At 52.1% G+C, this 9,583-nt stretch overlaps 1 protein-coding gene across 1 annotated transcript; it reads right to left on the bottom strand.

Moving 5' to 3' along the window:
• Window positions 1–2,899: 2,899 nt before the first annotated feature.
• LOC119333466 lies at window positions 2,900–7,380 on the bottom strand. The gene is made up of 5 exons (XM_037606349.1): window positions 6,145–7,380; window positions 4,272–4,327; window positions 3,649–4,180; window positions 3,374–3,570; window positions 2,900–3,286 (listed from the first exon to the last, which is right to left on the bottom strand). Exons 1-5 carry the CDS (start codon window positions 7,246–7,248, stop codon window positions 3,133–3,135), a joined length of 2,043 nt encoding a protein of 680 aa, XP_037462246.1. The 5' UTR covers window positions 7,249–7,380; the 3' UTR covers window positions 2,900–3,132.
• Between the last annotated feature and the right edge of the window lie 2,203 nt (window positions 7,381–9,583).

Genomic DNA, 9,583 nt, shown 5'->3' on the forward strand with positions numbered 1-9,583 from the left:
ATTCCGATCACGATGACCAAGATGCATAGGATAAAACTTAAGATGAAATTCTAATTTCAATCGGTTCCAATATCATCACAATAGCCTATACCATGTCAATGCCTTTCCCTCCAAAGATAAAGGAAATACCTTCTTCTTAACTACATCTTCGGATAAACCTGCAAGCTTAAACAATCCACAAATTTCATCCACATAAATTAAGTGCATATCAGGATGTACTGTTCCATCTTCTGCATAAGGATTAGCTAGTAGTTTCTCTAACATACCCGAAGGAATCTCATAATAAATATTTTTAGTAGGTGTAGTAGGTTGAGGGGCAACTCTTTGTGCTTCCGGTTGGGGTGAAGATACACCGAACAAACCCCTCAATGGATTGCTTTTCATAGTGACAAGTAATAGTAAATTTCAGCACGTAATATAAATCTTTCCTTCTCAAATTCCACTCACCAAACAACAGTGCCAGAAAAGAGTCTTGATGACCCACAAGTATAGGGGATCTATCCTAGTCCTTTCTATAAGTAAGAGTGTCAAACCCAACGAGGAGCAGAAGGAAATGGCTAGCGGTTTTCAGCAAGATATTTTCTGCAAGCATTGAAATTATCGGTAACAAGTAGTTTGATAGCTAGGTAATTTGTAACGAGCAACAAGTAGCAATTGTGACAAAGGTGCATCAAGGTATCCCAATCCTTTTTATAGCAAAGGACGGGTCGGAACTTTCTCTTATAGCAAGCAAAGCGTTCTTGAGGACACATGGGAATTCATCTAGTCACTTTCATCATGTTTATTTGATTTGCGTTCGCTACTTTGATAATTTGATATGTGGGTGGGCTGGTGGTTGGGTGTTGTTCTTACTTGAACAATACTCCCACTTATGATTACCCCTCTCCCAAGCATCCGCAACTACGAAAGAAGAATTAAAATAAATCTAACCATAGCATGAAACATACAGATCTAAATTAACCCCTTACGGAATAGCGCATAAACTAGTGTTTAAGCTTTTGTCACTCTATCAACCCATCATCTAATTACTACTCCACAATGTCTTCCCTTAGGCCCAAGTATGGTGAAGTGTCATGTAGTCGACGTTCACACGACACCACTAAAGGAAGCAACAACACACATATTATCAAAATATCGAACTAATACCAAATTCACATGATTGATTATAACCGGACTTCTACCATGTCCTCGAGAACAAAAGTAACTACTCGCAAATCATTATAATGCTCAAGATCAGAGGGGTGTTGAATATAATTAAGGATCTTAACATATATTCCTCCATCAAATAAACAAACTAGATCAACTAAAAGATGTAATCAACACTACTAGTAACCCATAGGTACCAATCTGAGGTTTTGAGACAAAGATTGAACACAAGAGATGGACTAGGGTTTGAGATGAGATGGTGCTGATGACGATGTTGATGAAGGTTGGTGCTCCCACGATGAGAGGGTCGTTGGTGATGAGGATGATTCAATTTTCCCTTCCCAGAGGAAAGTTTCCTCGGTAGAATCGCTCCGCCGGAGAGCAAAAGTGCTCCTGCACAGGTTCCGCCTTGAGATGGCGGTGCTTTGTCACGAAAAGATTTTGTTGATTTTTTTTCTAGGTCAAATGGCACCTTATAGCAGAAGATGGGCCTTGGGGCCTGCCAGGGGCGCCACGAGCTGGGGGGGGCTAGGCTTGTCGCTTCCTGGTGGGTCCCCTTCTCATGTTTCTTTAGCCATTATTTTTATTATATTCCAAAATAATTCTCTGTCAATTTTCAGGTCATTTGGAGTTGTGCAAAATAGGTATCTCTGATATAGCCCTCTCCGGTTCAGAATTTCAGGTGCCGGCAATCTCCCTCTTCATGTGAAACTTGCAGAATAAGGGAGAACGGGCATAAGAATTATATCATAAATTGAAATAACTATCCAAAACACAATAAATAATGATAGGAAAACATGATGCAAAATGGATGTATCAATTTCTTATTTTATGCTGAGAGAGAGAGAGACCTTAGGATTGACCGCATTTAAACACGTTAGGATTATGTGAGTACTAAGGCCACCATCGACGAGGGTGGGAAGGAGGATAAGAGGCAACATAGATGGGATGCACGTGGTAACAGAAGAGGCGACTTCCTCTGATCCTCTCGTTTTTCTTCCCTAACCCTAGGCAGCTAGGGCAAACTCTCCCCTCCAGACTTCACCGACGAACCCGTGGATTAGCATCCCCTCTGTTTGCTGCTCCGACGGCTGGTGGCGGGGAGGGAGACTCGGTGCCTTCGCCTGGTTAGGGTTTTCAGTCCTTGCAGGTGCCGATCGGGCGAATAGCAGTGCTACTTTTTCGAGTTTGTCTTCTGGGCTCCGATCCTCCTCAAATTCATCCCTCTGGACGTAATCGACAGAGGTCTGACGTACATTCTTGTCATTACCTTGGGGCGGTTAGGTTAGAGTTTCTTGTCATGTGGCGAGATTTGGTGTCATGTGCTTGAGATCTATGCAAGGGTTAACAACGACAATTGCAGCTCCAGGACGATGTCCTTAGAGGCACGTGCACGAAGACTTCTGGCTGTCAGCCGTGTCGGGTAGGCGACCGCCGACAGCGGTGTGTCGGCGGCTCATTCTGACGACAGTAGTAGTTGTTCGGTGGTCTTGAAATCTCAATGTAATTTTTATTCTATTTGAGATGTTTTGTACTTCCACTGAAATTTAATAATAAATCTAATTTTTTCGGAAAAATAGAAAGACACGCTCTAATACACAACGGTGTAGCTACTACGTACAAGCTAAATTTACTTGCTTGCCTAAATGCGTACTTACTGTATCTAACATCTTCGTTGTGAAAAATGCGATGTGATCAACACAGTGCATTTCCCTCCCCAAGAGGCCAAGAGCCCAAGACGACTTGTCCCAGCAGGAAACACACAAGAGGCTCACAGTATCGTACTATATATATGTACACCTTCAGACTTCCATGTAGCTAAGTACAATAATCCCAAGTATTAGTAAGCTCCACGGGTGGTTGATCTCTAGTTCTCTTCCATCGACCATTTGCCAATATCCAAAGAGAAAAGCCCACGGCACTGCTAGTGCTAGCTCCAGGTACCATCGCCGTATGCGCAGAGTCGAGAGAGAGACAGAACTCGGTTCAGGCGTTCAAGGACCAGTCGTAGTCCTGGTAGGCGATGCTGATCGGTCCGCCGTCGTTGAGGAGATGCGTCAGGAGCCCGGCTTTGGTCGGGTCCAGGTAGTTGAGGATCCACCTGAGGATGTCCCTGTCCTGCCCGAAATCAGCGCTGTACCTGCACAGCACCAAGCAAGCGCCGGTCAGCACCAACTCTCCATGAACTTTGAAACATGCAGGGTAGCTAGCTGCAAGCTCTCCGTACCATTTGATGATCCTGGTGAGGTGGACGGTCCGGGTCTCGAGGTCGATCTCCACGCCGCCGTCGAGGAGGAACTCCCTGGCCGCGTGCCGGAGCTCCGGCTCCACGCCCTGCGTGGAGTAGAACCGCACGGTGGGGCTCGACCGCGTCGCGTTGCACAGCGCCAAGTGCACCAGCGGGTTCACCTTCGTCTCCGCAAGCTGCACAGCCAAAGTACGTAAAATAAAGATCCCAGCGCGAGCGGAGAGCATGCAGCGAACGGTGTTCCAGACATGTACCTCGAGCCTCTTATCGGAGGCGCCGAACGGCTTGACGATGGTGTAGGGCTGCCTGCGGTTGCCGCGGAGGATGCCGTTTTTGATGGTCGTGAGGGAGTAGGGGTACCCGCCGACGACGTACTGGAAGTCGGTGAAGAAGGACCGGCGGTCGACGGCGCCCCCGCCCGCTGGCTGGCCGGTCCTGATGACGGCGTGGATGGCCATGGCGTTGTGCAGGTTGAGGAAGAAGGAGAGGCGCTCCCCGGCGGGCAGGGCGAAGACGTCCGCCCGCTGGAGGTCCCGCGCCAGGTTGGCGTACCTCCGGAACTCCTCGCTGGCGGCGACGCGGGCGTAGTCGAGGCGGCGGCGGTCCTCGGAGGCGTAGGCCTCGAGTATGGCGACCATGATCTTGGTCATCCTCTGGCCGACGGCGGCGGCAGGCTTGGGCTCGCCGTCGTTGGTGGAGCCCCTGAAGTTGTAGTACCTGGGGACGGCGGGGTCGTGCTCCAGGAAGCGGTACAGGCTCTGGGTGCCGTCCTCGAAGTCGTTCTCCCTGCGCGCATACCCATTCAACATCCATTCATTGATGAGCAAAACATCACTGGAATAAAAGTAAAATTCAGAGTGATGCATTGCACGCTGACCTGAAGACATGGTGGATGAAGTGCTTTCTCGCGAGTTCTTTGCCGATCTCCACAGCCTATAAGTAAGTAATGTAAAAAAAAAGAGCTTATTATTATTGTCTTGCTTAATTGATCGGTGGAGGAGGAAATTAGAAACTGTTTAATTGATCGATCGACCTCCACAGTCGTGGCATTTGAAGTCAAATTCGCAAGAGAAAACACGAGAAACAGACAAAGGCCAAGGGCAGGGACAGCGACGGCGACACTGGTGCAAGTCAAATTAGGGGGAACGCATCGATCATACGCATGCATGCACTAGACCGCATGATGGGTCGGTGCTTAAGCACCAAGAACGTAGGAGTAGCAGTGGATCTATCACGCGCGGATTTCTTTCGGTCGTCCGCCCCACTAATCTAATCACGCTGCTAATTTTTCCAACCCGACCAAAATCTTATCACGTCTTCCAGCACGCAGGGCCAATCAGGGACTCTGCTCACGAAGATTGCACCGAGAGAGAGAAGGGTGTCTGTCTGTCCTGTGATGGTCAGCGACGTGGTCGGCACAGAATCACACCACCAGTGCGATCGAGCACGCACGACCGGTTCAATTACTATCCGAATCAACATGGTCAAACAAGTGCGTACATACACACTCGCCGCGCCGGGCTCGTTTGGGTGCCAACGAACCGAGCCAGCCAGCGGTGGGGCCGGCTGTTTGCCCCGTTCCGTTGTGCTCCGCTCACCCGTTGCAGCGCGGGAAACCAAAGGAGAGCAGGCGGGCCGGTCCGGCACGGCACGGCACGGCGCGCGTGATCCTATCCTATCCTAGACAGCGTTTGCTTCCGGGCACCTCGTTTTCACAGATACGTTCCTTGGTATGATCGCTGCCTTCAAAGTTGTCTATACTGATTTGGACAGCGTCATAGCGTTTGAATTTCTAAAGTTCGGCATTTGGCAGCCGTGCATGACAACCAAGTTTCTCTTCGCCTAAAGCGAGTATATTCGGTTTTATTGAATTAATTGAGCATGACTTAAATGTACTCAATATTGACAAGGCTAAATACTAGCATGACTGGATTCTAAATAAAATTTTAGTGAAGTAATTTGATCAGAAAACAATGACCAACTTAATTTTGCTTCATTTAAACTCAATATTTGCGTCTAGTATTTGCCCACTTCTGCATAAACAACTCGAGGTATTGTTTAGGTAAAAGTGGACAAATACTCCTACGAGTGGCAGCTCGAGCTCAACACAGCATAATATTGGCTCCTAATGCGCACCACCAGCAAGTTAATTCTGTGAGAAATGATACGCTCTTAACTATTCACACCCAAGGCGTTTAGTCCAACACTACGTACTACGCTCACCATTCATGCAAAGATAAACAACGATCACGATAAAAAAAAAGTCAAACGGAACAGAAGCAGGCAGTAATGAGGGTGTTTGGATACTCTCTAGTCATGTGACTAGTACTCCCTCCGTTCTAAAATAGATGACCCTACTCTGTACTAAAGTTAGTACAAAGTTGGGTCATCTATTTTGGAGTAGTAGTCAGACTAGAAGTTTTTAGTCAGACCCTGTTTGGAAGGTGACTACTACTAGTCAGCATTAAATGTCTCAGTATTAAATGTCCCTTGTGCAACACCAATTAGAGGAGAGAGAGGGGGACTTTAGTCAGTAAAAGTCAGAGGTGTTTGGAGGTTTACTGACTAAAGGTGACTACTACTAGTCTCTAGTCAGTAAAAGTTGGGGGTGGGGTGACTAGGGACTAAACTAGTTTTAGTCACCCACTAGTCAGGGGCGTTTGGAGGTTTACTGACTAAAGGTGACTATTACTAGTCTCTAGTCTCTAGTCTCTAGTGATCCAAACACCCTCTAATCTAGTGCAACTCACCTTGTTCCTGCTGCACTCCAAGTGGTTCACGATGCCGTCGACCATGTCGGCGCCGGAGAAGCAGTTCTTCACGAGCTTCACCCTCACGAACCGGTCCTGTATGGGCAGCCGGTGCCGGAGCACCCTCACGATGCCCACCATGGCGTCCTCCCTCTCCTCCTCCTCCTCCTCCCCCTCCTTGCCGGCGTCGGCGTCGAACCCGTACACGGGCACCCGCGGCGCCGCGTCGGGGCACCGCCTCCCGGCGACCTCCCGCACGCGCCGCTCGAACTCGCCGCTGTTGCGCAGGGAGTTGAGCACGACGAGCCCGCCCAGGAGCTTCTCGTTGAGGAAGATCTGGGGCACGCGCGCGGCGGCGCCGGCCCGGGACGCGAGGTCGGCCTCGCGCTCCGGGAACACGTCGAGGTTGATCTCCACGTAGGGCAGGCCGGACTGGCGGAAGAAGGCGCGCACGGCGGCGCAGTCGCGGCATCCCGAGCGGGAGAAGAAGCTGACCCGGCCCTTGATGTGGCTGCCCGAGAAGGAGTGGCCGTAGCCGTCGTCCTCCTCCGCGTCGGCGGCGATGGCCTCCTTGAGGCGGACGGTGACCTTCACGTTGGGCAGGTGGATCTCCTGCACGCCGTAGCACGCGTCCCCCGGCGCCGGGGCCGGCGTCTCCTTGAGCGACGAGATGCGGCGGTTGATGGCCGAGGACAGCACGTCGCGCCGGTCGCGGAAGAAGCGCCCGATGGACGCCACGTCCACCACGGCCGCGGCGGAGTTGGACCGCTCGACGTGCCTCTGCCCTTCCTCCACCTCGACGTGCCCGTTCGGCGCCGGCGTGGAGACCGCCCTCGTCAGCCCAGGCGGCGCCTCCGGCTGCGGGAGGTGCGAGGGCGGGCGGAGCACCACGCCCTGCAGCATCTTGCGCGCGTAGTACACGTCCGTCTCCTCGCCCGCGTCCGCTGCCGCGGCGATCCCGGTCCGGGTCCGCGGAGCGTGCGCCGCCGGATCGTCGTGTCGATGTTTGACGACGGCTGGATCCGGGGCGTTGGGGTGAACGTGGTTGTGGTTGTGGTGGTGGGGCGCGAGCGGCATGGCCTGCACGAGGGTCTCCTCTCCCATGCCTCCTCCCCTCGGGGCCTGGGTTTTACGAGTGCCGAGCGGAACGGAACGGAACGGGAGGGCAACGGTATTTTTCTTTCCTTTTTTCTTCCTCCGCTGCTGCTCCTGTAACGGGATTTGGGATTTCCTTCGTTTTTGAGCGGCGAGGCGAACGAGGAGGGGGGTGGGGGTTTAAGAACGAACGGCACGGCCGGGCCGTCTATGCGCCACGGCCACGACGCGCGCCGATGGACCCGGTGTACGGCGCCGCCGGTGTGTGACATGTGGGCCCCGGGGCGCCGTGAACCGCGGGAGGGCTTCAAAGGGGAAGAAGAAGTCAGGCCATGTGCCGATTTGGGTTGGTTTCTTTCGTTTTCCGGGGGCGTGTTGATCGGCCAGGTCAATCTGGAGCCGCACGGCACGAGCAGAGCGGTGCTCCTCCGGCCGTCGTGCACGGTGGGATCCGGGTTTTTCTTTCCGTTTTCTCGCGACCGAGAGGTCTCAGATGGCACCACCGCCACAACGCCACTCGAGTTGACCTTTTGTGGGGCAGACGGGTCAAGTGAGCTGTCTGTGGCTGTGGACCTGAGGCCACAATTCTTCTAGGCCGTCTAGTACAGTACTGCGACGACTGAACGCGTGACAGAGATCACACCAGAGGCAGAGGGCCTCGACCTGCACCGTCCGGTTGCTCTGGACCCACACCCCCTGGCCGGAGTACTGCGAAAGGAGTTAGGCGTGTGGCAGAGCAGGCGGATTTTCCACTCGGCGAAGCATCGATGAAATCGTGGAAATCCAAATGAGCTCCCGGTCGTTTTCACGCGACGGACGGGTCGGCATATGTATCTGTATCGGGCTCATCGGAGACCCGGACGCGGCCAAATGCATCATGGGCAGCAGCGCGCGGCCTCAAGGGGAGCATGAGCATCGTCCGTCGTCAGAGCTCGTCGTCTACCATGGTCGTCCGAGTATTATATGTGCAGTGGGTGCAAAGAGTAAGGACATACTACTACTACTAATCTGAATCACCGATCCTTCCAACACATACTAAAATAGCGGATAAACAAATGCGACCACGTCCAGTTACGTTGCCATTTGGTTCCATGTTAAATGCAAGCTGACTCTTTCAAGAGTGTATCTACCCGTCGATGAAGATACTTTTGCAAAAAATGCAGTGCGACCAGGTAGCCTCATGAACTGTCCATTCGGGAAACTCCTCAAGGCAACAAGAAAAAAATGTCTTTCCATGCGGAGTCAACGGCAAAACGCATGCTCCCCTGCTGGACCTGATGACACCGACCGGTGTCCAAAGCCAGCTCCATCGTCGAACCCTCCTCGCTTGTAAGCCAAGAATTGTTGAAGCTTAGAAGCGAATTCAAGACCATTTCAATTGATACAAAGACAGAAGAAAGATGGCACGCTCCTTGGTCCTGACCGTCTCACGGTCACGGGAATGCGTGACATGCGTGCGCGCAAGAACGGTTCAATTCAACTTGGACGTGTCTCCGACATCAACACGCCAATTGGTGAAACCACCTCAATATGGACTTGCGCCGCTGCTGATTCACAGTATCTTATCTGAGGTTTTCAGGTTCATGATGGATGCCCTCTGCTTCTAAGATAAAATATCACGGTGATTGTGATTATGACTGCATCTAGATCCGGGCGCCTCAAACCCGCCTCATACGACCGGGCGTATTTCGAAACACACGGGCGCCTTAAACGAGTCTCAAACGTCAGGGCTGATCGACACTCCTCAAATTCATCCCAAGTATGGAGCGGATATGGGGCGCTCGGACACGTCCGTCACGTCGGACCCGACAGCTCGATCCCACCGCAAATCGCATCGAATCCACCAAATCGACCTACTGGATCCATTTGCTCTCTCCTCTCTTCTTCCTCCTCCTCAACGTCCGTCTCGCCGCTCCGCCGCCGCGCGCGCCTCGCAGCCGTTCCAAGCCTCTACGTCGGCTCCTCCGGGAGAGCAGTCCTATCTCCCGTCCTCACTGCTGGGGACGTCTTCACCGGTCCGGACCCCACCGCGGTACGTTCGACAACTCTCTGGCTCCACCTTGCGCTCTATGTGTTCGATGCATTGTCTGACCGGATTTTTGTGGGCTTTCTAGGGAAAACGATGAATACTGATGCTTCGCCCGACGAGGAGTATGGACCGATGGAGCTTGATCAAATGATTCAAGAAGAGTTCTTCAATTCCTCGGGTTCGGAGGAAGAAGTCGACATGGTCTTGCTCATGATCATGCAAGAGGAAATAGGCCGGCTGGTGGGGCATATTCTCAACTTCAAGGGCTCAATCAAAGGGAGAAGAGTGATCAATCGGGATAGGGTGTCTGGAGCA

This window comes from Triticum dicoccoides, chromosome 1B (genome assembly GCF_002162155.2).
Source record: "Triticum dicoccoides isolate Atlit2015 ecotype Zavitan chromosome 1B, WEW_v2.0, whole genome shotgun sequence".
Lineage (NCBI taxonomy): Eukaryota > Viridiplantae > Streptophyta > Magnoliopsida > Poales > Poaceae > Triticum > Triticum dicoccoides.

Excerpts from the sequence above, each read along its gene's own strand:
- LOC119333466 (XM_037606349.1), bottom strand. The coding sequence starts at position 7,248 with ATGGGAGAGGAGACCCTCGTGCAGGCCATGCCGCTCGCGCCCCACCAC. Across the intron at positions 4,328-6,144 it reads TGGAGTGCAGCAGGAACAAG|GCTGTGGAGATCGGCAAAGA; the intron begins GTGAGTTGCACT and ends ACTTACTTATAG. Across the intron at positions 3,287-3,373 it reads CTCACCAGGATCATCAAATG|GTACAGCGCTGATTTCGGGC; the intron begins GTACGGAGAGCT and ends GGTGCTGTGCAG.